Source organism: Radiomyces spectabilis, assembly GCF_025331425.1.
Source record: "Radiomyces spectabilis strain NRRL 2753 chromosome Unknown BYT42scaffold_1, whole genome shotgun sequence".
Lineage (NCBI taxonomy): Eukaryota > Fungi > Mucoromycota > Mucoromycetes > Mucorales > Radiomycetaceae > Radiomyces > Radiomyces spectabilis.
In genome coordinates, this window is record NW_026251926.1 from 1329554 (window position 1) to 1356982 (window position 27429).

A 27429-nucleotide genomic window follows, 5' to 3' on the forward strand; every position below is an offset into this window, starting at 1 on the left:
GACACTGCGGATCAGAAAAGCAAGAAGTCTGCAATCCGCGAAGTGCAAGGCCCAGACTTGTGTGGATAAACGGGTTGCAACAATACCAGCTTCTGTTTGTGTTACTAGCACGTCACTGTACTCATCATTTGTTTTCGATCGACGCTGTAAAACACTACGGAACGATAAATGAGCTGAAGAGCACATCTCACGATGATGCATCTTTTTTATCAAAAAAACGATCAAGCTGAAGGTGATGTTGTAATCAAATAATACAGTATGTGGCGACATCCTATGTGAGAATACAGCAATGTTATCCATCTTTCATTTGGTAAAATCGTATATACAATTGCTCTTCCCAACCCATCGATAAGGTGCTGAGGAAGAAAGCAAATCATGAAAGAAATAAGGAGAATAAATATAAGGAAATGTACGTGTGTCTGTGTAAAATGTGAATGTAAGAAGAGGGTTAAAAACGAAAAAGAAAATATAAAGTAATCTCAAAGAACATGTAAACAATGTCCATGGATAAGGTATCTTGTGTGTAGGGGAAATCAGCACTTTTTTATCTCCCCGACCGCATTAAAGTGTACTGGATCGGTTGTAGAAAATAACGTTGGGCATGGAACTGCCTTGGGTAAATGAAGTATTGCGTCGTCGAAGCATGCTGTCCTCGGCTTCACGTTCTTCGAGTTGTTCCGACGGTAACAAAACGGCACGATCAATCGCAGCAGGCAGACCTTGAAACAGAAAGTACGATTAGCCACGTTCGTGCCAATGCCGTCGTAGGTGGGGACTACAATGATGGGACTTACCTCGATGACGGCCACGATACATCAATAGAATAAGAACAAGTTTGCTTAATGTGCGATACTGGCCTGCTTGAGACACAACGGTGTTTGGGTATCCTGTGGACGCACCGACGTTACCGAAAGCCGAAACACATTCGTAGATCACTGTAGCAATCGTGACCGGAGAAGGTGACATGATGGCTTCGCTTTCAAGAACGCAGATCAAAAAGATGCCAACAATGACCCAGCAAATATCACTGGTCAATTGTCGCTGAATCTGAGTCACGACAAAGAAATCCGGGCCTCGCAACACTTTTTTCGACGTTGTCATGACACTATTGATGGTAGGATGGCGACGGAGTTTGATAAATGGCGCAGGACCGGATAACTCTTGTTCGGTAAATCGCATGGGATCTTCATCATCGCCACGAAAAATGCCAAGAGCACGTTCCTGAACAAAAAATCCAAGTATGGTGAATACTCGCGTGCATTTATATCGACTCATCCGCCATTGTGCGCTTCAACATAGGGTATCGCTTTTACCTGATACACGTTACTGTTACGCATGGAGATGGCCACAGGGTATACACTGATATACATGGCAACAATGTAAACGAGTTGGGTGCCCGGATTAAGATCCATGAGAGATACCACACTGAATCCAGCTACAAACACAGTCGAGAACACAGGGGGTGAATATCACGCATTCATGGATTCAAAATTGAACTACAGTGTTTAGCCTTACCATTTCTCGTTGCAACCGATTGAAAAAGACCGTCGAGAAATCGCGAACCCCAAGTGATTCCTTTCAGCACCGGTAGCCAGTAATTGAGGGCTAGGAAACAGATGAGTTCCACCAAGGTGATGGCGATCAGAATAATCAAAAGCCACCAAGTTTGTGTGGAAGGGAATAATGTCGTGTAACAACGACGGGGATGATCAAGTAGAAAGCGAAAGGTTTCCCGGCGCATGGACCGTGACGCCGGCGTCAGTTTCCATAAACACCAGATGATAAATCGTAACAGAATGGCAAATGCAGTGTTACCCACTAAAATTAGAATAATGGAAATAATAAGTGGGAATGGTGCATTTTGAAACGGCGCCATGCTAGCATCCAAAAGTGAAAGGCCAAGGTTGTTGAATGCGGAAATACTGAGAAAAAACGAGAAGAACCAAGGATCGGACGGAGTAGGGTTGGAGGTGCGCAAGACGTCTTGGGCATAACTGGAGGCGGCAATATAGATTCGAACAAAGAAAGCAGACAGAATCATGAAGCCAAAGTAATAGGTGGGGACAAGACTCGTGAGGAAATCAATGGCTCGGTATTCGGCTCCTCCAATGCGATACCGCTGTTCGCGTGTCAGTTGACTTTTATCGACAGGTTGTCGCATAATATCGTCGCCATCGGCGGAGGTGGTATCCGTACTGAAGCGGTGATCGGCGTCGTGGGTATGTGATTCGTCTGCAATTTTTTGAAGTAATTCTTCAAAACGTCGATCTTTTTCCAGTCGTCGACGAGCTTCTTCACGTTGTTGTTTGATGTTTTCTGCAAATGCAATGCCCTGTGTTCCTGACACTGTGTGTGCTTCGGTAAACTGCGTGGTGCCAGTCAGGGAAGTCGGGGTCGTCACACGTTGAAGTGCGTCAGAATCGCCCGTCATGGATGCATGGCGACTGGATTTGTTATCGTCGAAAGAAGACGAAGTCGAGGCACCGGTGCTGTCAAAAGGATGACTCGGCATGGAGATTTGCTTTTCAAGATTGGGATAGTCCTCGTGCATGGGATGACGATCTTGGGTAATGGTGATGGCAGGATGACCTTGTTGGCGCATGGACTGCTGTCGTTCGCGGAATTGGGTAATAAGATGGTAAATGTCGTTGTTGGTACATTCTTGTCCGTCGCAGGAACCACGACGACTAGGGGAAAAACGGGGTTGCTTGGTTCCGCTGACAGGTGTGGATCGGGTGGACATGAAAGACATTCGTCGTCGTATCGGTTCTCCAAAGGCAATTGCACTGCCTTGTCGTTTGGTGGCCATTTCGATATCGTCGGCTCTTTGTCGCAGTTTCCGTCGATGTTCTTCACGCATGCGTTGCGCTTTATTGTAGATAAGAATATCTTCAAACCGTTTGGAGAAGTAGTATTTTCGTACACAGAGGATGATGATAGAAATAGCTACATGAGATGTGATGAGAGAATCGATGATCAGGAGCACGAGCTGGTATGTGCTCATAGCGGACATGGCGATGGTATTGAGACCGGTATTAGTAGATCCAGTAGTGGCCATAAAGAGAGCATCGATGTACGCCCAGTTTGTGCCCGGTTCACAGTAATACAGACCGGAGGAGATAAAGATCACCAAGGCGATGTACGAGTAGTGAAGTTCCAGGAAGTGGACCTTATTTTCCCAGAAATAACGTATTCTACTCCCCAGTCCGGTCATGGGTGGAAGAGAAAGAGAGAAGGAAAAAGGCAAGAAAGGAGCAGGAGAAAGAAAAAACTAGATAGAATGATGGTTTCGGAAGGTTGAGAAAAAAAATATGGGGAAGGGAAAAAGAAAATGAAATAAAAATTACATCTTTTTTAAAGGGGCTGCAGATGAATTGTCAAAAAAAAAAAAAAAATACAAAAAGATACTGGCGAGCTTGTTACAAATTGACTGCTTTCATTCACGGGCGGCGACTTAAAAAAAATCTATTGCTTCTGATGGGGAACTTGACAGTGTTTTGTCTGAGGCATTTCTTCGATTGGCGAATGGGCCTGAAAATAGCCTATTTTTCGATCCGCAATTGTTTCCGTAAATTACTATTCCATTCAAGCTGATTGAGATGAGATACGTCGAGCGGAAGATCTTCCTGTGTTTTGTCGCATGAGGGCCTACTTCATTTTCGGTTTAGCCAGGTATTGTTGCAAATCGTGTAACGACAGGACCGAATGGTCAAGCTACGGTTTCAAAGTGCTTAAACGAAATTATCATATGAGGATGACGCTATTCAATGAAAAAACGATCGTGTTCGTCTTTATCTGTATACTTTCCTCTATCTATGTTTGTCTTGCTTTTCTTTTTTTTTTTTGCATTACAAAATTAACAGTTACGCACTCGGGATTTTTTTGGTTCTGCTGCTCATTTATCAGTGATAAATTGAATACAGAAAATATATATACAATAAGGAGCCTCCATAGGGTGGTTTCCTTCTTTTTGTTCCTCTCATTAGATAGAATAAAGGAACGAAGCAAGGAGAGACGAAAACGACGTTACTTTTTTTTTCGCCACTGAATGACCGACACTGCCAGGGTGACCGGTGACTGATCGACCGACGCTTGATTTCTCAAAACATGAAAAAAATTTGTTTCACCTGTAATCATGCATGGTCACAAAAAAACAATGGGTTATTTTGTTCCAATCAGAATTGAGCAATTTTTTTCACCATGGCACAAGAAGTTCGATGTTCAAACCCAGGCCAAAAAGGAAAAACCTACTAATGTTGCTGTAAAGACTCACCCTACGTTATCGAAACGAATATGCACATCAATAACGTGCACGCTTGATCATCATACGCTTGATCATCATCCTAATAATTCTGGTCAAAGGCTTGGACGATGATGTGATGAAACACCTAATGATGTCAATTTAAAAATAAAAGAAATTCCATGCAACCACGATTATGTTCGTGGATGTCATCAAGTGTCATACTGCCATCATGCGCTTTCTGCATACGCTGCGAGTTTATTCTGTTATTGTTTTCTTGTCCAACAACCGGTTCGTTGTCTGTAAAGGCAAGAGAAACTCTGCGCGATTTGTTATCACACGTCATTTCTAACGTATTTGTTCCTGGCATCACGAGGGCCATCGAATAAGCCGGATACGCACGTATCTCTCACGGTCCTTCATCCTGGCCCAGAATGCATCAAATTTATTGCTCGGGCACGCTATACACACATGTATCAGTAGAGATCAGACGACCCGTAGGTACAAATAAAGGTGGATCTTTATCATTTCATGCAGCAAGCGAACCAAAAAACAGGAACAGAGCTTGTTTTTTCATGATATATCCACGTATCACTTTGTAATATGTTTTTATTCTGTGACAAAAAACAATACTGTATAATCAATGGGATAATCATCATCCATTATACGTGATTTGAAACACATGATCGCAATGTGTATGTTCATTCCGGTGGCTAATACGCTAACATGGTTGTTGGAGTTATGCAAAGAATGGACCTTGACGAGAATATTGGATTGGTTTTGCCTTTTCAAAGGCGAAGGATTGCTTACAACCTACTGGTAGTTCTTTACCTCAGACATCCGACAATAGGGTTGTCTTCCTCAAAAATATGTATCAATAAATTACATGACGTGAGGATAGAAACTATAGAACTTTACCTTGTTGAAACGTAATCTGATCCACATCGACGGACCATGAAATGAATTGATCGCTGTTTATGACAGAAATCGGAGAGATCTATCACTTCCACCTAATACATCTATATACATAATTATGCATTATCTCTCGAGGATAACATTTAGATAGAAAGTTATCTGAGGATCATGGGAATAATTTAGAGTTTGTGTTGCTTACATTGCTGCTTTAGTGTCGGTGGGGCAACTAAATCATTTCCGAATTCTGGAAACCATGTTCCCCAAATGTCGGTAGATAGGTAGATAGGTAGATAGGTAGATAGAACAAATACCTTAAGTCATTTGCTATTATACCGTCATTGACTGTTATTGACTGAGTTTTTCTTCTTATTTGTCTTCCTTTGGACTTTTTTTTCAATGTCTGTGAAACGATACCACCTTTGTTTTACGTAATACGTTTACCGAGACAGAGTCGCAGACATTGTATCTGGTATCTGAAGGAAGCATGACAGCTGTCCTCTATTGCAAACCAACACAGAAGAGTTTTGCCGGAGGTTGCAATTTCACAAAAGAAAAAATATTTCATCTGCCTTCTTGTATGCTTCTTGCATCGCCACCCTCTAATATGTTACTTTTTTAGTGTGCATTTCACGTTGATCAGCGATAAATGGTTCTGCGTCGTCCGGCCTGATTTGTCGCTTCCCATTTTTTTGTCATTGACTTCAAGTTTTGTGACTTCAAATTGACTTGAATGTCAGTGCTCTTCACAAGCATTGCCAATGAAATCTGGATGTCAACTCCGTTAAAGTCAGGCCTTCAGATACGATATGACGGATAATGTCGTGACATGGCCAGCCAGCTAAAGCCGTGACTCTGCGCTATTTAAGGACGAAATTCCATAGCATGTTATTTACCCAGTAGATCTTGATATCAGTCTTCTGATCAAAAAGTCTATTTTTGTAATCATTCAAGCTTGTCCTTGCGCCTACTGATTAGTCGTTTTCTGCTTTTGAAAACTTAATATTGGCGTTTTCAGCCATTCATATTTTTGAAATATAATATAAAATCAAGATGTTTTTTTCTTCATGCTCCAGCATTGAGCTTTAAGAAATGCTGAAAACTTGGAACAATAACTGTATTAACTAATATATCAGAAAAAGAGAACAAGAAAAAAAATATTCTATATATAAACTGTAATGCGAGAAGCGGTTAACTGGGTGGGCATAAGAACCCTCCCGTTGGCGGCGTCGCTGCCACGGTCGGCACCCAAATGATACCAAAGATATGGAAGGCTACCTAAAAGAGACAATAAGGTTTAAAAATTTGGCATCTGTGTATTCCATATGAGAAATGCCCATCGCTGGGATTTGACTTACGTGGAGAACAACATTGAGCGCAGGAGATGGCGCTCCTGCTTTTTGTGGTCCGCATGCATTGTACAAATTCTGCATCGTCGGGTCATTGCCCATGAGCACAGGTGCATAATCGATATTGAACACAACTGGGAGATTGATCAACCTTCGAGGCGGTAGCACGATGGAGGAAATACTGCCGAATGCAAACTTCTTCAACGTTAAGCTATCCATTAAAGCAAAATCCAGCCTTGTGATATGGGTCGGGATCCAGTTTTCGCGATTGTCCAGTGTCACATTCACTTGCCACGTTGCACGCATCGTCGCATGCGTATTTTCTGGAATCCATCGCGTTACAGCGACATTATCAGCACGTCCACCCAGGATTACCAACGGCGTACGTGGCCAGCAAAAGAACGCCGCCACCGCTCCTAGAACGCAGATGATAAACATGGAGAAAACGCACACTCGCGCCCATAATCGCTGTCGGTTGCTTTTCAAGTCAGACGTAGGAACCTCTGAAACGATGGATGATGCATGATCGTCTGCTTTTTTGTCTACGGCAACCGCCGTCTCCCAACGTTCCATGTACTGTGGGCAGTCATTTTTTGTTTCCATATTCGCTACGGTATGATTCGGGTCGTTCGGTATGTGCAGCGCTACACCGTGGTCGTAACAAGAAGATACAGAGGAACCACAACAAGATCGAGTATTCATCGATCGGTAGCATCCGTCTTTGTCATCGCAGCAGTAATCCGCATTGTGGACATGGGCTGACGCACAATAGCTTAGTTTTTTGCAACTACAGACTATGGGATGTCTACCATGGTCAGTCACGGTGTGCTCCAACATAAGCTATATTTATATGAGTACCTGTAGTTGCATCGTTATCTATTGGATGACCATCACAAAAATGAGCGGATGAAGAAGAGTCGTTTTTATTCATCAACAAAACTGAAGAAAAAAAGGGAAATGAGGAAAAATGGCTTTTGCTTATGAGCGGCAGCATCAAGGTTAAAACTGGGATGCATGAAATTCACCCCCTTGAAGAGTCACAAATCATATCAAACAAATCAAGCCATAAACAATCCATCCCGCAGCCATATCCATCTTACTCTGGCCTGCTTACGTTTATATTGCAACGGCCCATCTTTCGTCACGGAATCTGAACGCAAGTTCGCGTTAACGTTAACGAGCCACGGCGTTTTCCGATGTCGATTCCGTTTTGTGACAAATTACTATTTTAGGCAGCGCGGGAAAAAAGACGCGGTGGAAAAATGCTTTTCCCACTTTTATTAATCCTTTTTTCTGTTGCAGTGAGCGTTGGATATATCCTTCTCATTTAGTAAAAATAAAATGGTACAAACAAAACCGTTCGGCGCTTGGCCATCGCCCGTTACTGTGGAATCGCTTACTGTAGGTAAACCCGCTACGGATGTTTGTGTTGATCCGACTACGCAATGCGTTTACTGGTGCGAAGTGATTCCGGCCGAAGAAGGACGCGGTCAAATTTTCTCTCAGTCGCTTCGTGGACCGTCCTCTCCTAAACCGTTGCTTCCCAAAGGCTACAGTTGCGTTTCTCGAGTACACGAATATGGCGGTGGTAGTTTCAAAGTGCACAAGGGTCTTCTTGTATTCTCAAACGATACCGATCATCGTTTGCACAAGATCGATTTAACTCGCGATTCTCTAACCATCACACCTCTGACTCCGGAGAACAAACTGCTTCGATATGCTGATTTGGACATTACCGACGAATACATTGTTTGCGTTCGTGAGGAGCACTTTGAAAATGAGGAACCCAAAGACGTCGTCAATACACTCGTAGCTATCGACTTGCAAGGCCAGCAACCGGTTCAGATTATTGCTCAAGGCAACGATTTCTATTCTACCCCTCGTGTTTCACCAGACGGCAAGCACTTGGCTTATATCACTTGGGTGCACAGCAACATGCCCTGGGATTTTACTCGTCTTTATTATGCTAGCATTCACTACAACGCAGGCAAGCTCACTCTCGACTCGGACGATTGGATCGCTGGTAAAACCGTCGATGAAAGCATTGTGGTAAGTACAGGTCAAAAGAGCTCAGCATCTGTGCGACAGTGTACCACATCAACTTAAACCGGGCCATTGCAATAGGAATGCAAATTTGGCGTCGATAATACGTTGTATTTCGCCTCGGATCGCTCAGGCTTTTGGAATATTTATCGCTTTCATCAAGATGAAATCCAACTCGTGCTCGAGAAGCCATTGTCCCAGGAATTTGCAGGTCCCGCCTGGCGATTCAATGATTCTTCCTTCATCCCTTCGCAGACCGATGCTTCTAAGCTGTACTGCATCAACAAGTCAAAGCTTGCCGTGATTGACGTTTCGAGTCGCAAAATGACGGACATTCCTACCAACTTTGAGCATTTTGATCAGCTACGCACGTTTGTACTGGATGGTCAGGAATATCTTGTTGCCAATGCCGCTTCTACAACCGCTTCGGTGGAATTAGTTGCGTTGAACGTGGATACCAACGATGTCAGCGTGTTGAAACCTTCCAGTGGACTCTCACTCGATCCCTCGTATATCTCCATTGGAAAAGAAATCGAGTTTCCCACCACCGACAACAAAATATCTTATTGTTACTTTTACGAGCCAAAGAATCCTGAATATGTTGGCGAAGGTCAACCTCCGTTGCGTGTGCTTTCTCACGGCGGCCCCACGTCCCAATCAGACAACGCTTACTCGCTTGCTATTCAGTACTGGACCACTCGCGGCTTTGCCGTTGCCGATGTCAATTACAGTGGCAGCACAGGCTACGGACGGGAATACCGCAACCGTCTTCAGAAGAACTGGGGTATTATGGACGTCGACGATTGCTGTAATGCCGCTCTTTATCTGGCTGAAAAGGGCTTGGTTGATCGTAATAAATTAGCTATCGAGGGTGGCAGCGCAGGTAAAAGAAAAATTGTCAAGTGCAAATGATATGTTTGGATTCTCATCTTTTGTCGCCTTGTCTTCCGTGCTCAGGTGGTTTCACGACACTGTAAGTTGCTATACAAAGGATCTTGTTCCTTTTACTGAGATTATTGACCCCTCTATCCATTAGTGCTAGTGTGGCTTTCCGCAATGTATTCAGTGCTGGATGCTGCCTTTACGGCATTTCGGATATCACGCTTCTCGCAAAGGAAACTCATAAATTTGAATCCCGCTATCCTGGTATGCAATGTATAAACGAACCGAATGAGTAGAATGATTCGAACTTGACAAAATTTGAACCGGTGTAGATCAACTTATCGGCGAGTACCCCAAGGATGAGCAAGTGTACATTGATCGGTAAGTTTGGCCCCCGGTGGAGGAGAGGAGGCGAGGAGGTTTTCCAGCCCAATGCTTTGCATCGATGACACAAACTGAACACACAATATCATCACCAACAGCTCGCCTTTGTTCAAGGCTGACCAGATTAAATGCCCTGTCATCTTTTTCCAAGGTGCTGAGGACAAGGTAGTCCCACCTTCGCAATCGGAAATTATGGTCGAGGCTATGAAGAAAAAGGGAGTTCCTGTTGCTTATGTGAAATACGAAGGCGAAGCTCACGGTATAAACAAAAAGAAGCGTACTCCAATCTGGACAGCCATCTAAAATAGCTTCTTCCCTTTCTCTAGGTTTCCGTCGGGCTGAAAACATTAAGCGCACCATGGAACTTGAACAATGGTTCTATGGTCAAATTTTCGGCTTCCCTGTTGAAGGCATTGAAGGAGTGGAAATTTACAATTTCTCACCATCGCAGTAAATGAAAATCATTATCGTCTGGTTCCTCCATATGCGATCTTTACCCATGTTCATCCTCTCTTTGGATGCTGAAAAGCTCGTACAAAATAAAACCATGTCACAATGATGGAACGTTGATGCAACTTCACACTAAGAGCACATCAATGTACTATCGCAAACTGATAACACGACCCCATTTGCATTCGTTTGTTTTCTGCCATTGAAATAATATGAATCATTTATTGCTGCTCACTAAATGAAAGGGATTCGTGTTATTGATTTTCTTGCCAATGGAATTCATTTTCATGCAATTTGAGTCACTTACGTGAATATAAACAGATTATTGGTTGCAGCTACAGCGATGGTATTTTCTCGAGGATGCCAAGAAGCATGTAAGATCTTTTTACCGAAATCCATCGAATCCGCATTGGCCATACCCATCTTGTTGGGACCTCGTGTTGTTGCCAGCTTGTTCTTTGAGGAACCGGGACGCTTGGCCTTGAATGCACTTTTATCAGCCTGCAATGTGACATCGCCCTTTCCTTCTCGGTCATAAAGATGGAATGTGTTGTTGTAGGAACCGGTCAACACATGCCTGCAATAATAAGAATTGATACAATTGAGTGAACAATGATCCCCAACCCCACTCAGGTTCTTTCATGCGAAAACAAGAGTAAGTTTACCTGTCATCACCGCTGAAAGTACATTCGAACTTGTCGAAAATGCAATCATTCTCATACAAGTCGCACAGTTTGGTTCTGAGTTGATCATGAATGTTGATGGTTTGTACGGGTTTGTTGTCCATGTTGATATCCCAGATTTTGAGCGTCAGGTAATCGCGTGAAAGAATATAACGTCCATCGTGACTGAAGCTGACGTCCGATACAGAAGAAATGATTTCGGAGAAAAACGATCGGTTGGCTGGATCTTCTGGTTCCTCGAACACTGTGCAGCAAAACGGAGCATTGATTTAACGTTTACACTTGACACATCTCCATTGACAATTCATGCCACGCTTACCCTTTGCATGCTGATCACATAAAGCCGATTCACGCATATCGCTCAACTTGATAGTGCCTTTGCTTGAACTGTACATGAATACATTGCAGTGATGGGGATGGAATTCAGCGGCTGTAATCACTTCTGTCAATTCTTCCATATTGGCCGGTTTAATATCGACAATATCTGTGAGAAAAGAAAAAGCAAAAGGGGAAAAATAAGAATGAATACGACGAAAATAGTTGGCAACAACGACAGCGCGCGCTTTTTGGCTTCTGGTTGCATCCGATACTTACTGAAACTCTGGTCCGAAATATCAAGATTCCATAGATTGATACGTAAATCATCAGCGGAAATGTATGTTTCGCTGTCAGAGTTGATGGATATCGAATTGATGTGGTAGGCATGAGCTAAACGATATGTAACATGAGATTAGACGCCATGAGAAGAAAGATCGTCTTTTTTTTTCTTACCATTAGCGTATACTTTTCTGGGGACAGCAGCAATAATGGTATCATGATGTGCTAATTTGGGAACACGCAGTGAGCTTGCGATCGGCTGCGGGCCATCACTGAGATTATTTTCTGCTACTACTTTGAGCGACTTCTCAAAGACTTTCCATAACTTGATTGTTTTATCTAGACCAACAAAAAAGGTCAATAAAGGGACGATTTCAAATCCGTGAAAACTTTACCATTTGTCGATAATAAAAAGTGGGCAGCGTTGGTTCGCCGACACCATTTGATCTTGTTGATTTTCTCTTCTATTTCCAAGCTTTTCAAATAATCGAATTCGGCTTCATGGGACTGGAACTCGGTGTGAAATTTGTATTCGCAGCCTTTTTTCTGCAGATGACCAAGTTAGCATGCCATTGACACAAGGCAAAGTCACTTTGTTCAACGTCATCACTCACGCTTTCATTTCGTTCGAAAAGCACTACACGTCCGCCTTTGTCGCCCGTTGCAAGGTAATCACCCGTTTGATCAAATTCCACCGTCGAGATGATATCAGCTGCACGAATGGAAAAGAATAACCGTTATTTAATACAAGTGGTTTGAATTCAGAGAGTTTAATAAAGCAGTGTGGCGTTTGTAAAAGGGTGGTATGGCAGTACGTAATACACCTCTCACCGCGGGGATGCAGCGTCAACATTTGCACCCAAGGTAGAGGACATTTTCGGGCGAAGGGGAGGATGAAGCGAGTCAAATAGGTATGCTTACCTTCAGTGACGTCGTCGGAATCGCCTTTGTCGCCAAAGCATTGAGCAAATTTCCAGTTATGTTCTTCGTTCATGGTTTTGCGATTAGTCTTTTTTTTATTTTTTTTTGTCAGTTGGCGGTGCACAAAAGAAAGCCAGTGAAATCGGGGTGAATTTTTTGCTTTTTTTTTTTTATTTTTCCAGCTCAGGCGCGCCTTTCATGAACATCAGACACGCACAGAGGACTGCGAAATTGATGCAGATCCTCGGCTCCGATGCAAGGGAGGAAAAAACCCAAAAATTCCTAATCAACTCTTTATAAAAAAATAAAAAAACCTTCAAATTCCTCCAACGTGTTGCATTTCTCTGTTAATAATGTCAAGTCGATCAAGTATTTGGTAAATGAACTACCCAGGAAGCATTAATTAAGTACATTTGATTGTTGCAATTCGAAAGATTTGTTCAGAATATCGATGCTGAGCAAATGATGGATTGGATAGTTTAATATAGACAATTTAGGTCAGCAAACCGAAGTATAGAGAGCAACAACAATACATTTTTACTCATTTATCCTGTCATGAAAGCATAGAATTCCTTACTTCAACCATCAGCAGTAATAGATCTTGTTTGTAGTTTTTTCTTACTTTAACTTTTTCGGACACAAAAAAAAAAGAAATAACATATCAACCTAAATCGTGCGTACCGTAAAACACTGCTTCACAATGGCTGCAACTTCCCATAATAGAAAACTGTCTGGATAAAAAAAAAATGCATTAAAAGTTGGGTGAAATGCAGTCATTCACCACGACAAAGTATCATTAATTCCTGCACTGTCATTAAAATGGTATTTCTCAGACTTATAACTTGATGTGGGATAGTTATTTTAATTATGTTAGTTCGCCTGGCCAGCGTTCCTGTGAAATGATGGAGAGTGAGATGCATTGCTTTGGTCATATCATATAGCGAACTTACATAGAGTCCAACTGGGCTTTGAATCGCTTATTGATATCTTGTCGCTTAATTTTTTGCGCAGCTGTCAGCAGTCCCTATCAAAATGAACCAACGTGAGTGACTCGCTGGAGATACATTGCATCAAAATGCGGATACTTACAGACTCCACCGTCCATTCATCATGGCAAATGTAAACATCAAAAATCAATTCCGCCGACTTGAAACCAGCCTTCTTGCCTTCTGTGATTAACGCACCTAAGATTGCCTTTTTCAATTTTGGATGCTCACAGAGACGTTCCCAGCATGGTTCTTCAATATCCAGCTCCTTGGCCAATTGTCGTACAGCCGGTTCAGCCGGGACCATCACCGCCACTGGACGAGGCAGAAGGGAATCACCATACACACAGAGATTGTTCACATATAGGCAGCTCTTGTAAACGGACTCGAGTTTTTCAAGTGCAATGTATTCGCCGTTGCTCATTTTGACCAGATTCTTTTTACGATCGATGATCGTCAAAGTACCATTGGCGTTCCATTGAGCAATGTCACCCGTCTTTAACCAGCCGTCCTCAGTAATGGTCTCCCGCGTCAAGTCGTCCCGGCGCCAATAACCTTGCATGATCGACGGACCGCGGGCCCACACTTCACCTTGTGGAATGGGATTATTGGAAAAGTAATTGGCTTCTGGTACATCCACCAGTTTGACTTCGCAGCATGGTACGGGCGCTCCGACATGACCAAACCCATGTTCTGCCGGTCGCATTAGAGCACACATTCTAACGAGCAAAGTATTATTTTTTAGCATCATGATTTTCTTCCGTGAGCCCATGAGGACATTGATGAAAAAACTTACCCACAGCTTTCAGTCATACCGAAGCCGCCCAATAGAGGGCATACGGCCACGGTAAGGAACCTTTGGGTCTCGAGAGCTAAAGGAGCACCACCAGATAGCGCATAACGAAGACGACCACCCAACTGTGCCCTGATCTTGTTGAACACGATTTTATCGAGCACAGCTGTAGATAACTGCTTTTCCTGAAGCCAAGCCTTGCAAGCAAAAGCTTTGTGAAAGATTTTCTGGGACGTAGGTGAAGCAGCATTCACCTTTGACAAGATGCCCTTACGGATCGATTCCCACACAGCCGGCACACCCGCCATCAACGAAGGTTGGAACTCTTTAATATCACCTTGGCAATTGCGTACCGATGTATCCGTCAACGTCTTTACTGATCCATATCCGATCGTAACACCCCAGTAGATGCAACAGTTTTCCACAGCAAATTCCAATACATGCGCCAGTGGTAAGTAAGCAATGATACTGTCATCAGGTTTGAGAATCGGTTGCAACAGTCTAGTCACACCCGCCACTACGTTGTAATGAGAATGAAATCTAGTTTAACATTCGTTCTAAACCGCATCTGCTTATTCTTTTTCTCTCTTTCTTGAACCCTTACCTGCAGCCACGATATTCTTGTGTGTCAAAACGACACCCTTTGGATCACCGGTGCTTCCAGAGGTATACATAATACAAGAGAGATCGTCCGGAGTAGGTTTCTGAGGAGTAATTGGATGTTCCTTGCCCAAATCAAGCAGTGCTTCAAACGACAAGGCATTTTGAATGTGATTGATCGACTTGAGCTTATCCAAAGTGTCCGGGGAGGCAACCCCGTTGTAGATAATGACACGGAGGGAAGGGCATTTTTCAACTACGCGGGCTACGGTGGGCAAAAGCTCCCCCGTGGTGAAAATAGCTTGCACTTCGGTTTCATTCATTGAATGCAGTAATCCATCTTCACCGAGGGTTTCATAGGCTGTGACCATGGTCATATTTTGCGTAAACAGTCCGTGAGCCATTAATAACCAGTTTAAACTGTGGCCAACATTTTAGATTAGGAATTGGATCGATCGCATCCCGATTTTGGACATTTTCTTACCTCGTGGAGGCGAAAATTTCGACCTTGCTCTTTTGTTGCAGGCCCAATTGGACCAAACCACAGCCGACCTGATGTGCGATCTCCACTGCTTCCCTGTAGGTAATATAATGGAAAGGAGATACCTGAAAGTATTTCCACGTTTTCTTCTCCTTGGTTTCAACACCATCGACAAACTTCGATACTTCTTTGATTTCCTCGATCGTGTTTTCGACTTGACGGAATCCGAATCCTTTTTTGTCCTTGTATTTTCTGGCGCTCGATTGCAACACGTCGTACAATGTCTGAACGTCAGGAGCGGGGACTTGGAGAACACCTTCTGGTGCGAGGTGAGATCGACGAATGGGACCACCTCCGGGCTGGTTTGTCCCAATTTCAACGGAGAATTGCTTCATTGTCACAAACAATAACTGGTTAAAACAGTGAAGAAAAAGATCGAAGCAGAGAAATGCAGAATGGAGGTTTTGATAGATTTCTAAGCCTTTTTGGGGAAATTGGGTAAAATTTGTAACTCCGTGACACAAGCAATTGCTCAAGAAAGAAATAAAGGAAAGTGCGAAAAAAGAAAAAGGAAAAAGCTTAATTCTTTGATCCCCACCATTACACCTCAAAAAAAGGCAGTCCCATTCCATGGAGACTCATTCAACGGCCTCAATCCCATACAACCATGGTAAAGGAGTTGGAGGCCCATGGGTGCCTCCAAGGGAACTGGATGACTAATAAACCAGTCGATCGACCATCCAACCGTGACGCGATCGATCATCCCAGTTAAATAAAAAAAAGTCAAGGATCTTTTTTCATCGGATCAAGTACCTATCGTTGAAACCTAATGGTATGGCCCCCTGTTTATATGCTCATACTGTAACAACAAGGTTTTTATACTGGATGGTGTGGTTGTTATTTTCATGTGAATAGGAAAGGAGAAAAAAAAAAGATTCTAAGTTACACAATGCCTGGGACATTGTCGCGCCGAAATCATCCAGCCTTTGATAGGTTGCATCTGATTTTGTGCGACACTATATGATGGTTCCGAAATTTATTGTAATGAGCGACGCATGTAGTACAAATCAAACTTGGAGAATCTCATTTCTTAGGAGAAATCCCATTTCTTATGACAGCTTGTGTTGATACGGGAGCCGGATATCATTACTATACGAAGACTCATATCATGTTATCATCATCAAGATGATGAATGAATTTGACATTGAATTTTCTTTGACTTCATTGTGACCAAACGTTTCGGCTTGGATTCTATGGCCTGAAAGACGAAATATAACAAAGAGCTTCCGACATCATAAAACGGCAGTTTTTGCAGAATTGAGCGACCCTTGGTCAACAAGCATGCGCGGTTGGAACAGAATAATGTTCCAAAATACAACTTTCAGATTTCTTTTCTATTCTAATGAGGATTAACTTGAAGTATTTAAATTTCTGATCCCTTTGGTCGCTTATCTGTTTGGGTATCGTTATCTATCCTCATTTCTGAATTTGCTTTTGCATTATCAGCGTAATAAAGTCTCTTGTTAGGTTTTTGTATCATGCATAACGTTCGATCGTTGTGTGCGAATGAGATCGACCGTTGACTGATTTTTAAAAAAGATTTTCGATGGTTTCAAAAACCGATAAATGAATAAGAGATTAGACATACCGCCACACGAAGCTTGGAATATTGGCAAAAGGATATCACAATCAAAAGCATTCTAACTGTTGTCTCTGGAATATCACTGAGTTCCCTCGCGGGTGGTTTAACTTGGTTCATGAGCCATATTGAATGACGAAAATATTCGCACAATATCTTTATAATCTATCTATCTATAGTAAAGAATGTTGGGGTTCAGGTCAGCCTACCTACGCTAATGATTATCTTGATTCACAGGAGTGGCTCATACTCAAGAAGGAAAAAATAAATGGAGCAAGTTTCGATAAATAACAATGACCGTACTTTTTATTTCCCGCAACCCAAGAGAAAATCAATCAGTACGTTATATGCATGCAAAAAAGTAATGACATCGGGTTCACAAGCACCATTCCTTTTCGTTTCCCCTGGGGGACAGAAATGAATCGTTTCCGGTGCGATACGAATGTGCTGAGTTTGAATGGTGAAGACGAAAAGAGGGATCTCCATCCCTTCCGCTGTTGGCATCCTTCCCGATTTCACCCTACAAAAGCTTAAAATGGGTTGTTTTGGACCAAAGCGCCAACGGACCAATGGTACCATTGTCAGAAAACCGAATTTTTCCGGATTTAATACTTTTCTACCTCACCTCTCAATAGCTTGGTGGGTCACAGCACTCCCATAGTATCCTTTCTCCTCCTCTTCCCCTAAGTAGTAAAGTCTCTGTGCGCATATGAAGATTTCAAACTATATCCATAAAAGTCAATTTGATCTTTGTTCTCTTTCACCAATGATATGTCAGCTTCCGATAGCACAAAAGGCAAAAAGAGCGCAGAGATAATAGGAGAAACAGTACTTCTTCAAAGCTTCAGCACGAGAAATGACGGGAAGAAGCCGCGAAGATAAAGGGGCCAATTTCTACCACGTGGCTAAAAAGGGAATTCATGGCTCTAGGTATTTTTCAGAAGCTGTAACAAATCGGGAGTCCGTTTGCTGGCTGTGTCTGAAATAAATACTTAATCGGGCAAACGATAGATATTGAGTCTGTGTCACGATGATAATGAGGGCTGGAGAAAAAAGGAATACAGAAGGGGATGAAACCGGTAAGCTCTAGCTTATCTCTTGCTATACGTTCCGGCCATGAATAGCCAAACCATTCATAAACGGCCATCATTCATCGTCCATTTCCTCTTTTTTCTTCTTCTTTTCTTATTCCAACACTTTCTTTCTTCACTATTCTTCCCCACATTATGCATCTGGTTCCACGAGAATTAGATAAGCTTCTCATTCATCAAGGTACTTGTCAGCAACAATGCTTGTGTGACCTATCCTTTTGCTCATCTTTTTCTATTATATCTGCACCTACAGTCGGTTCTTTAGCTCAGCAACGTCTTATTCGCGGCATTCAACTTAATCACGCCGAAGCCAATGCCCTGATCGTCACTCAACTACTCCAATACTTGCGCACCGGCCGCTATTCAGTTCCCCAGTTATTGGAAATGGGCAAACAGATCCTGGGACGCCGTCAAGTCCGACCTGAAGTGTCCGATACACTTCAGAAAATTCATATCACCGGCAATTTCCCAGATGGTTCTCGTATTCTTGCGATTGACAACCCTATCTGCACCGAGAATGGCAATTTGGAAATGGCCTTTTATGGCACTTCATTATCGTTGCCTGATTTGGATCAATTCCCCTCGTCTCCGCTCTCATCTCGCCAAGACCAGTCGGACAATCAAATCATCCAGCCTGGCATGATCGATTTGAATGTCAACCGAAAGCGATACTCTATTGCGGTTGTTAATCACGGCAGTGAACCTGTTCGAGTATGTCTCGTGAAAAAAAAAACCATTAATGCAATAATAATACTCACATTTTTCCTTTCTTTTCCCATCAGGTCGGCTCCCATAATCATTTCATGGAAGTTCATGCTGCATTGAGCTTCAACCGAGCTTTGGCTTACGGCATGCGATTGGATATCCCTGCTGGCGCCAGCATTAACTTCCAACCTGGTGACTACAAAGTGGTTGCTCTCGTGGAAATTGGTGGCAAAAAGATCATTTCCGGTGACAGTGTGGCTTCCGGTCCAGTCGATATGATCAAGTTGCCCTCGATTATGATGCATCTCTTGAAGAGAGGATACCTCCATGACCCCAAGAGCCCTTTGCTGCCTTACACCCCTCCTTGCTCTGTCGACCGCCAGTTTTATGCCCAACAATATGGACCCACCACAGGCGACATGGTTCGTTTGGGCAATACACAATTGTGCGTCTCTGTGGAAAAAGATTACACCGTTTACGGCGACGAATGCAAGTTTCCCACCGGAAAGATTCCTGCCGATGATATGCGCCACATGGCTAGCATCGATGATAAACAAGCTCTTGATTTGGTGATTACCAATGCATTGGTCATCGATTCCACAGGCATTATCAAGGCCGATATCGGTATCAAGGAGGGTGCCATCGTCGGTGTTGGCAAAGCTGGCAATCCAGACACAATGGATGGTGTAACCTCGGGAATGATCCTTGGCCCCAACACGGAAATATTAGCAGGTGAAGGCAAAATGTTTACCGCAGGCGGTATTCATTCACATGCCGATGCTGTTTATCCGGACCTAAGCTATCATGTAAGTTATCTCAGTGATATTTTTTCTTCTCCAATGATCCCTTCAATTAATCAATGTCTGCTCTTATTAGACTCTTGCCAGCGGTGTCACCACGCTTATTGCATGTCCCAACGACATACACTCCGATTTTATTGCCCACACCATGAAAGCTACCGATAGCCTTCCCATCAACTTTGCTGTGATGGCTAAAAGCGCGCAGATTGACAAAGACAGTGAACGATCCACCCAAGACAAACTGGAAGGCGCTGGCGCCATTTCCGCGATCCATTCTTCCTCTTCCATCGTCGCAAGCACAGAAATCGTCGAACAGACATGGCAAACCGCCAATATAATTCTATCAAAGCAAGACAAGTTTTCGGAAGACTCATGTAGACACGACAACAATTACTTGGTCAAGCGATCCATTGCCGCATACACCAGTGAAGCGGCTGCCACCCACGGTATCTCCCACATGGTTGGGTCCCTAGTTGCGGGCAACTTGGCCGACATCGTTTGCTACCAAACCGAATTTTTCGGTTCCAAGCCTGATTGCGTTTTAAAATCTGGTGTGATTGCCTGGAGTTCTTTGGGTAAGTTGCATGGCTAGTTTTTTTTTGATATTTTGATGATACAGGAAGTTTAACGACTTATTCCTACCACTTAGGCAATCCTCATAAACATATTCCAACCATGCAATCTATTCTCGCTCGATCTATTTACGACACTCGAGCTTCCAAACTCCCGGAAAACTGTATTCTGTTTACCTCCAAACTCGCCCTCACAAATGGCAGCCTTCAAGATTTCGCTTTACGGAAACGCATTGAAGCTGTCCAACCTTGTCCCACAACATCGCATTCTATCGGAGTCACTTCCATGGTAGATTCACGCAAAGACGCTACGAAAGCATACTCGCATGCATGCAAACCTGTCGATACCTTGCCTCTTCAACCCTCTGTATATCTTTTCTAATTACTACCTTTTCACCGATAATGCCTATTTTTCCTCCATCCCGTAATCCCATTTTGCATTTTATCTTTTTGCTTCATACTCCTCTTCATTTGTAAACATACCATATAACGCAAGTACCCCCTTTGAGCTTGCTTGAATACCATTTTTTTTTCTTTTTGCTTTGCTTTCTAATACGCTATATACACACGTATAAACTCCACCGTCTTATTACGTAAAATCATACAAATACTTGTCAATTTCGAAGCGTACACTTTTAGCCACCGAGCGAATAAACTCAAAGCTGACATTGCACTGATATTTGGCTCCATCCAGGCGATCCATTTTAGTCGATCGAACCAGTAATCGTAACGTTGTTAAGCTGGTGATCTAATCATGACCGCACCTTATCAGCAGGGGGAGCGAAAAAACAAAAATGCAACCATCATGCTTACCTGTAATTGGATATCAATATTGTCTTCCAGAGTCTCTCCGATGATACTGTAAAAGATGGCCAGCATACGTTCTACAGGAAAAGGCTTCGGTCCCAGTAATTGCTGTCTCATTTTGCCTCCCAGCTTGTCAACAGTGCCTTTACGCACCCCGCCGCCCTTTTTCTTCCGTCGCTCTTCGGCTGTTCTGGAAAAATAGCGAACATCAAACTTTGGAGGATTATACGAGGCCAGGTAAGAAGCTAGTAACAAAAACTTGGTGTAGTATGGCAAGTCGAAATCGGCTAACAACCAACGATATTCGTTTAGAAAGCGTGAATCGAGCATTGATTTTCTCATCCGGTTTACCTCTGTTTCCATTTCGTGAGTTTTGCAGGAATGATGTAGCGGTTGTTTTTGTATCCAGTTGTTCAGTAGCTTTCGTCCACTCCGCACTTGAAATTTCGCGCAGATACAGTTTCTCACTGGCTTCTGCAATATAGGGTCGAGCTAAATTCAAGAGCTTGGCTTTCTCATGTTTTTGTGCTAAAAAGACGACGAAAGCAACATGGTTAACATCACCAATTCAAACAAGGTTTTTGTAAGCGTGTTTCATTCTACCTCGTCCTTGCTGAATAGGCTTCAGATATAGGGGGAACAGTAAGGCTGCGAAGTAGCGAATCTCATTCAGGTCTTTACAATTGTGGTTAAAGACGGAATAAATGATATCCACGTAATCTCTGAAGAAGGCAACATCCAGCTCCAGATATTCTTGTGGTGACGGCGATAACGATGTGCTGGTACTGGAAGATGGATTTTCATCGTTATTGTCATTATCACTGTCCGATGAATCGTCCATGTCTTTTTCTCGGAGAATGGGTATGCGACGTCCTGAAGCAGCAAAGTCGAGCTCCAAAATCTGTAAAGTATCTTCTTTCGTGTAATCCGGGAATCGGATCAGTAAAGGCTCATATACACCGCCTTTCATTCGGAATTTCTCAAATACAATACTGCTGATCAAAATCACGCAAATATTTCGTCGTGCCTGGTTTTTTCACGCGTTATATCCATGAGCACCTATTCTATTCCCAATGATCCTTTGCATTCACTTCAACGTACCAACTCCGAAAGTCGTAATAGCGCAGGTAGTACAGTAGACGACATATCACGCAAACGTTCTGCCCGATCCAGGATCTACAGTTGATCCGCCAGTGAGTGGCCATCCATGTCAACAGCTTTACATTCTTGTGATCTTTACCAAATACCGTGTTTCTTGCTGATCGTCTTGATCTTTGTACATGTGGCCTTCCTGAATAACCTGAACGAACTGATGAATACTGTCAATCCGGCAGACGCCTGTAAACTGATTATTCCAAGACGGTGTCCAATCGCACCATTGGTTCATGGCGTGCTCAAACACCATGCGCGGCGAATGGCATTCAATACAATTGACAAATGCCCATGATGTACGCTTGAGCGTTTTTTCAAGGACGGCACGAACCACGCTCGTTTTACCAGATGAGGGACAGCCATAAACGAAAATGCTAGGAACAACAGCATCGGTGGGCTAGGAACACGGGTATAGATCGTTAGATCAACTTAAGTTTGAATACAACAATGGCGCGAGTTGTACCTGTCCTATCAGTGAGAGTAACGTATTGATTTGCTTGGCGCGCCCGGGAAATCGGGTTTGCAGGTCATTCTCAGTGTCCTGCTGATCGCTCATGGGTGAAAAGAACAGCGCTGAAGAGTGGCGATGTAGCAAGCAAAGAGGACGTGACTTGAAAATTTGAAGCATCCCCCAACTGGTCTCTCATGCACTGTGTCGGAGATGAGATTGATTGGACATATTTCCTTGACAACGCCATTGGCCATTACCGGGTGCTTCCTAGTCATTGCTGTATAGTATCGATAATAGATCAAAGCAATAGAAAAAAAAAGGCTCAAGAACACCAACAGCATAAAATTTTTGTAATCTTTATTGCTACATGTCGCCTACAGCAAACAACGGAAAAAAAAGTACTGTATACATTTTGGCCCTTAGAAATGCGCAATCTCGTATCTGTTGACTGCTCTGTTGAGGATGAACGTCAAGCAAACGATAAATATGAATTGGGCGTCAAAATTTTATTGATATGTTTTGTTCACTGCAGTTTCTGCATTCAAAGTATAGTGTTACAAATATAGGAAAACCATGACTGGTATCAAAAAAAAATCTTTCTGCCTCAAGCAATGGCGTTATGACTCTCCAAAGCTGCTTGTTAACAGTTGCAATCACTGGAATCCGACTTGATTTTCATGACTTCATCCAAGAGTTCACCGTTATCTTCATCGACGGACCAGACCATAACACCACCGAGATTCTTGGATCGAGCATAGTTGACCTTGACCGCCATGGAAACGGGATCATCGTAAGAAATAAACACCTTATTCGTAGGATTGAATAACCATGGGGTTTGAGTGACATTGTCCCAGGTGCGCACCCATGGGGAAGCGGCGGTGGTTGGGCTGGTTAAAATGCCTTCCGAGCGCAGATTGGCGTAGCGCCAGATACCGGAAAGACCGCCAGGATCTTTGGAACAGTAGGGATCTTGCCAGTAAGCGTCATAAGAATCACCCTTGGGTGGCTGACCCGGGACTTGGCCTTGATATTGAGACTTGGTTTTGGTCATGTCCACAGTAGCAGCTACACAATAATCAATATCATGATAATATTATATGGTCTGCCTCGAATAACTTACTCGCTGAGCGTCCGTAAAAGGCGACGCCGGGTACAATTTTGCTGGCTGGCATACCGGCTTTGGTCCATGCATCGATAGCAGACACAAAACTGTCAGCATCTCCAAAACCATTTTCAAAGTTGAAAGGAGCATTGGGTCCTAAAACAATAGAACTAGTTCAGAGGACGGTTGATGAAATGGAGTATGCGGACGAGTTTACCTGTCGTGGTGTTCCATGCACCGTTGATATCATACGTCATCAGGCTCACACGGTCAAGTACTTTAGCATATTCCGACACGTCGGACATGTAGCCCGAAGAAGTGACGAATGGACGAACATGGGCAGCAATAGTAAGTTCTTTCTTGCCTGAGCCATACTTGCTATCCAGAGCAGTTCTCAGTTCTCGGAGCAAGGTGAGAAGGTTTTTGGCATCATTAGCAGGATCAAAAGCATTGCAACCAGCTCCTTGGCGACCAGGATATTCCCAATCTAAATTACAAGATTTTAGATATTAGAGCACAAGATGTACAGAAAATTCACGGAATGTCAATCTTACCAATGTCAATTCCATCAATGCCGTAGGTGTCAATTTGCTTGATATTCCAATCAATAAAGTTTTTACGGCGTCCAGCATCCGCAGCCATCGGACTAAAATCGAACCATTGAGTATAACATCCATGGAGCGAGTGGTTGCTGTGCTTACCTAAAGGTTAAGCATCCGGACCAACCACCAATGGAGATCAGCACTTTTGCATTCTTTGCGTGAGCAGCTTTGGTAAGCTGAGGCAGTTGAGTAGATACGGCCCAATCATCCGTCCATTCGGGAGTATCCCCCTTGATCATGATAGCAAAAGCATAGTTGATGTGCGTGTATTTGGAGAAATCAATATTGGTAACTGTCAAAGGGATCAGTGACAGCCATTGCATGACGCAGATTTGTCAGTACTGTACCTGGCCATCTTGCATATAACCCTGTAATGACAGATAGAGTTGAGTACATTGTAGATCGATCACACTCGATCGCACTCGATCATCACTTACAGTTTGGGAAGTAGCCAACAATCACCTTGTCAGCTAATGTACAGGTAATACTCAGGAACAACGATACCAAGGCAAGCTTCATTGCTAAATCAGACTCGTTTGAGATTGAGAGATGAACTGGACAAGTTGAATCTTTCGTCGTCGACCCTTAAAAGGTTTATATAACCTTTGTCGGTGACCAGAATCTCGAAATTTGCGCTTCATTGTATTTCCTTTCTCGTCATGCATGATTTTCGCCTCTATTATGTAACGCGTTATGCTGTGTCAGGTCATGTGCAACTGCAATCGCAATACAAATTGCCCGCAAATTGCAAAGACCCGTTCCCTGATCTTTTTGTACCTCAGTGGAAGGTACATGTTGTGATGATTATCCATCATATGAAATTCCCTTCACCGGCAATTACTCTTCTTAGGTAATTAACTAGGACGCATGGTGTTGTCATTGCATCCGCGGAATTGCGGTGCGTTGAATGATTGGGCATCAAGTTAAGGTTTCTTCAATCATGCGATCTCGCGTCCCTGATTATTTGGTATATTACATAAATAATTGGAAACTTGGCGGTGTGTAAAATAAGGAGAACAGATTGCCCAAGGCACCGGAAGGAACAGATAGTATTTCCGCACGGCGTAAATCCAAGTCAACCCAGAAACTTCCAAATGTCTCAAGTTAATCTCAATGAAGCGTTATGCAGTTGTTATGGTTTCCCAATAGCTATTCATGTGATTAGATATTTGGGCCCTGACTCGTCTAAACGATCCGCCAAAATAAGCAAGCTATTATCTGCAGGTCCGCCACCGTATTTTGATCTAACCGCTTATTGTTTACCGCACGTGGATTTTTATATCTTTCAACTAGCTCCTACATAGTATGTTTTATCGAATAAAAAATTATTTTGAATGCATTCATTGTAAAACTGTGGATTGGAGAAGTTGGAACACCGAGCATGACTTGTTGTGGTAATGACCAGCAGCACAACATCAGTTATTATTGTAAAATTGGACAACGGAAGCAGTTCCCGAAGCATGTGAATGGATTTGATATTGTCGGATCTGGTGCTAAAGACCCAACCGATATTCTTTGCCAAGGTTGTGATGAAGTTATCAGTGAAATGACCAATTTCCCTGTCAACGTCAACACGTCCATGTCTTCCTCCGCAGAATTTAAGCACAAGTTTGCCTGCTTGCACTGATAGCGTGGAGGCGGTTCACGGCATAATAAATACAGGCATTACCAATTGTTCTTTCGCTACTCTGAATGCATTTCTTGTTGTTTTGAACAGACACACCCTCTATTTGGATGGTGACTGATGGTCGTTCGCAGTAGCGTTATGTTTTACCGGCTTTGTCCTACGGTTTTCCAATTTGACATATTAACAGCATGTAACAAGACCAGCCATTGCCCGTCCGGCAGATCGACGGAGTGGGTCTGAACCGGGCAAAATACAGCAGCTCGCTTCGGACACTGTCCACGGAGTTAAAAGAATGTGTACCGATCCGCATCATTCCGGATGAATCTACGGACTTTAGCCGGTCAGCAAAAGCTTTGACCTTTAAAAATATATAAGGCCAAATTCACGCATTATGCATCCGTCTTCGTTTTCCTCAAGGTCGAAACTTCTACAGTCCGAGGTGTTCGGCGTTGTTGCTTGATGTGAAACGGATTGGTTCCTTTTCTGACCGGAAAAACTGGCGTATGAAGACGAACGATAAACGTGCACAAAGCAAAAGCCACGTTTCAGGCAACTGCTGCTGGACTCCTTGGTCTTCGGCTCGGACTGCCTCAATAAGGCATTTCGGCCCGAAACACAAAGAAGTACTTGGGGGAACTCACGCGCCGCCATTCAGCATTGCCGCCACTGCGATCGATTGTGCCACGCGCGAGAATCTTCATAGACCGGTGAAAAACTTCCTCCACGAATTCCGAAACTGAATCCGTATACTTGCGTAGACTTCCGTATCCTTTCGTAGACTTCTGTATGTAAATCAATGAGGTTGAGAGGTTCATGAATTGAAGAATCTGATGTGACTCGCTGGATATACGCTTTTTCGCGGTTTAATGGTGCAACCGCTCCTTGGTTCCATGTCGGCATTCATTCTGTATGAGATATTGCTGCTTAATGTACCTCTTGCTGTCCTCGAGCCATTCAGCATCTAAATAAAGCCTTTGCAATCATGCGGAAAAGGTATAGATTTGGTTACTATACGGCTACAGTTGACTATTCACCCGGCAGTACATTTGTGTTCTCTGCTTCACCATGTATTCACGTCTCACGGATTTTAAACAAACACCGATTCCTATTTCATGCGAAAACTGTGCCTACAATGGCTTCAAACATGCTGCGAGGACAATTCATTGTTTTATGATACTTTCAAAAAACCAGAAACGGAGCTTAAAACTGAAAGAAGAAAGACTCAAGCAAGAAGTCATCAATGGTTCCTCGATGCCTAATACTATGTATTTGAATAGACACTAGATCTAGGGTCGGAGCTTCTTTGGTAAAAGTAGGTTTGCAAAAAGTCGTAACGAATACAAGTTCCAAGGCACATGCAACAAAACTTGAAACAGTCATTTTTTTACAGGTTACGGTATCCAATCACGAGTTATTGTATACGAGCTTTACTGGTCCAAATGAAAAGATATAGTAGCCCAAAGTAGACACTAGATCTGGTGTGGACCCCGGGGTTTGACCATGAATGAAATCTTTGACGCGAACATACAAGCCAGCAGAAGCACAGGATTTTTTTTTTAC

At 43.2% G+C, this 27429-nt stretch overlaps 9 protein-coding genes across 9 annotated transcripts; 3 read left to right on the forward strand and 6 right to left on the reverse strand.

Moving 5' to 3' along the window:
* Positions 1-561: 561 nt before the first annotated feature.
* Positions 562-2431, reverse strand: BYT42DRAFT_487114 (cation transport protein-domain-containing protein; the record flags this gene model as incomplete). Its single annotated transcript, XM_051563773.1, has 4 exons — positions 562-719; positions 810-1221; positions 1314-1435; positions 1516-2431. The coding sequence occupies 4 exons, from the start codon at positions 2429-2431 to the stop codon at positions 562-564; spliced, it is 1608 nt and encodes a 535-aa protein (XP_051428281.1).
* Positions 2432-3302: 871 nt separating this feature from the next.
* Positions 3303-4362, forward strand: BYT42DRAFT_552147 (uncharacterized protein). The gene is made up of 3 exons (XM_051566346.1): positions 3303-3576; positions 3653-4127; positions 4274-4362. The coding sequence occupies exons 1-2, from the start codon at positions 3370-3372 to the stop codon at positions 4046-4048; spliced, it is 603 nt and encodes a 200-aa protein (XP_051428282.1). The 5' UTR covers positions 3303-3369; the 3' UTR covers positions 4049-4127; positions 4274-4362.
* Positions 4363-6343: 1981 nt separating this feature from the next.
* BYT42DRAFT_609519 (uncharacterized protein) lies at positions 6344-7074 on the reverse strand (the record flags this gene model as incomplete). The annotated part of the gene is made up of 2 exons (XM_051571271.1): positions 6344-6430; positions 6511-7074. 2 exons carry the CDS (start codon positions 7072-7074, stop codon positions 6344-6346), a joined length of 651 nt encoding a protein of 216 aa, XP_051428283.1.
* A 463-nt stretch (positions 7075-7537) lies between these two features.
* On the forward strand, positions 7538-10436 carry BYT42DRAFT_507467 (Alpha/Beta hydrolase protein). Its single transcript, XM_051565114.1, has 7 exons — positions 7538-8550; positions 8626-9427; positions 9502-9517; positions 9581-9690; positions 9759-9807; positions 9909-10069; positions 10137-10436. The coding sequence occupies exons 1-7, from the start codon at positions 7843-7845 to the stop codon at positions 10262-10264; spliced, it is 1974 nt and encodes a 657-aa protein (XP_051428284.1). The 5' UTR covers positions 7538-7842; the 3' UTR covers positions 10265-10436.
* BYT42DRAFT_552154 (protein phosphatase PP2A regulatory subunit B) lies at positions 10437-12590 on the reverse strand. The gene is made up of 9 exons (XM_051566347.1): positions 12462-12590; positions 12155-12252; positions 11936-12086; positions 11715-11879; positions 11538-11651; positions 11263-11427; positions 10926-11187; positions 10568-10837; positions 10437-10494 (listed from the first exon to the last, which is right to left on the reverse strand). The coding sequence occupies exons 1-9, from the start codon at positions 12532-12534 to the stop codon at positions 10482-10484; spliced, it is 1311 nt and encodes a 436-aa protein (XP_051428285.1). The 5' UTR covers positions 12535-12590; the 3' UTR covers positions 10437-10481.
* Positions 12591-13209: 619 nt separating this feature from the next.
* On the reverse strand, positions 13210-15918 carry BYT42DRAFT_596464 (uncharacterized protein). Its single transcript, XM_051570933.1, has 6 exons — positions 15325-15918; positions 14845-15260; positions 14244-14757; positions 13551-14166; positions 13412-13485; positions 13210-13353 (listed from the first exon to the last, which is right to left on the reverse strand). The coding sequence occupies exons 1-6, from the start codon at positions 15714-15716 to the stop codon at positions 13332-13334; spliced, it is 2034 nt and encodes a 677-aa protein (XP_051428286.1). The 5' UTR covers positions 15717-15918; the 3' UTR covers positions 13210-13331.
* Positions 15919-18186: 2268 nt separating this feature from the next.
* On the forward strand, positions 18187-20510 carry BYT42DRAFT_487573 (uncharacterized protein; the record flags this gene model as incomplete). Its single annotated transcript, XM_051563813.1, has 4 exons — positions 18187-18762; positions 18834-19562; positions 19633-20131; positions 20206-20510. The coding sequence occupies 4 exons, from the start codon at positions 18187-18189 to the stop codon at positions 20508-20510; spliced, it is 2109 nt and encodes a 702-aa protein (XP_051428287.1).
* A 207-nt stretch (positions 20511-20717) lies between these two features.
* Positions 20718-22643, reverse strand: BYT42DRAFT_609524 (origin recognition complex subunit 5 C-terminus-domain-containing protein; the record flags this gene model as incomplete). The annotated part of the gene is made up of 7 exons (XM_051571272.1): positions 20718-20876; positions 20942-21222; positions 21287-21463; positions 21539-21962; positions 22037-22111; positions 22176-22484; positions 22551-22643. The coding sequence occupies 7 exons, from the start codon at positions 22641-22643 to the stop codon at positions 20718-20720; spliced, it is 1518 nt and encodes a 505-aa protein (XP_051428288.1).
* A 350-nt stretch (positions 22644-22993) lies between these two features.
* Positions 22994-24798, reverse strand: BYT42DRAFT_552161 (glycoside hydrolase). Its single transcript, XM_051566348.1, has 7 exons — positions 24680-24798; positions 24590-24610; positions 24342-24534; positions 24195-24286; positions 23858-24127; positions 23659-23796; positions 22994-23603 (listed from the first exon to the last, which is right to left on the reverse strand). The coding sequence occupies exons 1-7, from the start codon at positions 24759-24761 to the stop codon at positions 23179-23181; spliced, it is 1221 nt and encodes a 406-aa protein (XP_051428289.1). The 5' UTR covers positions 24762-24798; the 3' UTR covers positions 22994-23178.
* Between the last annotated feature and the right edge of the window lie 2631 nt (positions 24799-27429).

What these genes read in the sequence shown, in the direction of transcription:
- BYT42DRAFT_552147 (XM_051566346.1), top strand. Translation starts at nt 3,370, where the DNA reads ATGAATTGTCAAAAAAAAAAAAAAAATACAAAAAGATACTGGCGAGCT. An exon ending in GCAATTGTTTCCGTAAATTA is followed by an intron (nt 3,577 to 3,652) that starts CTATTCCATTCA and finishes ATGAGGGCCTAC; the next exon opens with TTCATTTTCGGTTTAGCCAG.
- BYT42DRAFT_507467 (XM_051565114.1), top strand. Translation starts at nt 7,843, where the DNA reads ATGGTACAAACAAAACCGTTCGGCGCTTGGCCATCGCCCGTTACTGTG. An exon ending in CCGTCGATGAAAGCATTGTG is followed by an intron (nt 8,551 to 8,625) that starts GTAAGTACAGGT and finishes CCATTGCAATAG; the next exon opens with GAATGCAAATTTGGCGTCGA. An exon ending in ATACGAAGGCGAAGCTCACG is followed by an intron (nt 10,070 to 10,136) that starts GTATAAACAAAA and finishes CCCTTTCTCTAG; the next exon opens with GTTTCCGTCGGGCTGAAAAC.
- BYT42DRAFT_552154 (XM_051566347.1), bottom strand. Translation starts at nt 12,534, where the DNA reads ATGAACGAAGAACATAACTGGAAATTTGCTCAATGCTTTGGCGACAAA. An exon ending in CTTTTTATTATCGACAAATG is followed by an intron (nt 11,880 to 11,935) that starts GTAAAGTTTTCA and finishes TTGTTGGTCTAG; the next exon opens with ATAAAACAATCAAGTTATGG. An exon ending in TATTTCGGACCAGAGTTTCA is followed by an intron (nt 11,428 to 11,537) that starts GTAAGTATCGGA and finishes CTTTTCTCACAG; the next exon opens with ATATTGTCGATATTAAACCG.
- BYT42DRAFT_596464 (XM_051570933.1), bottom strand. Translation starts at nt 15,716, where the DNA reads ATGAAGCAATTCTCCGTTGAAATTGGGACAAACCAGCCCGGAGGTGGT. An exon ending in CAAGAATATCGTGGCTGCAG is followed by an intron (nt 14,758 to 14,844) that starts GTAAGGGTTCAA and finishes ATTACAACGTAG; the next exon opens with TGGCGGGTGTGACTAGACTG. An exon ending in ATGAATGGACGGTGGAGTCT is followed by an intron (nt 13,486 to 13,550) that starts GTAAGTATCCGC and finishes TCATTTTGATAG; the next exon opens with GGACTGCTGACAGCTGCGCA.
- BYT42DRAFT_552161 (XM_051566348.1), bottom strand. Translation starts at nt 24,761, where the DNA reads ATGAAGCTTGCCTTGGTATCGTTGTTCCTGAGTATTACCTGTACATTA. An exon ending in TGTTGGCTACTTCCCAAACT is followed by an intron (nt 24,611 to 24,679) that starts GTAAGTGATGAT and finishes CTGTCATTACAG; the next exon opens with GGTTATATGCAAGATGGCCA. An exon ending in TCCGGATGCTTAACCTTTAG is followed by an intron (nt 24,287 to 24,341) that starts GTAAGCACAGCA and finishes GTTCGATTTTAG; the next exon opens with TCCGATGGCTGCGGATGCTG.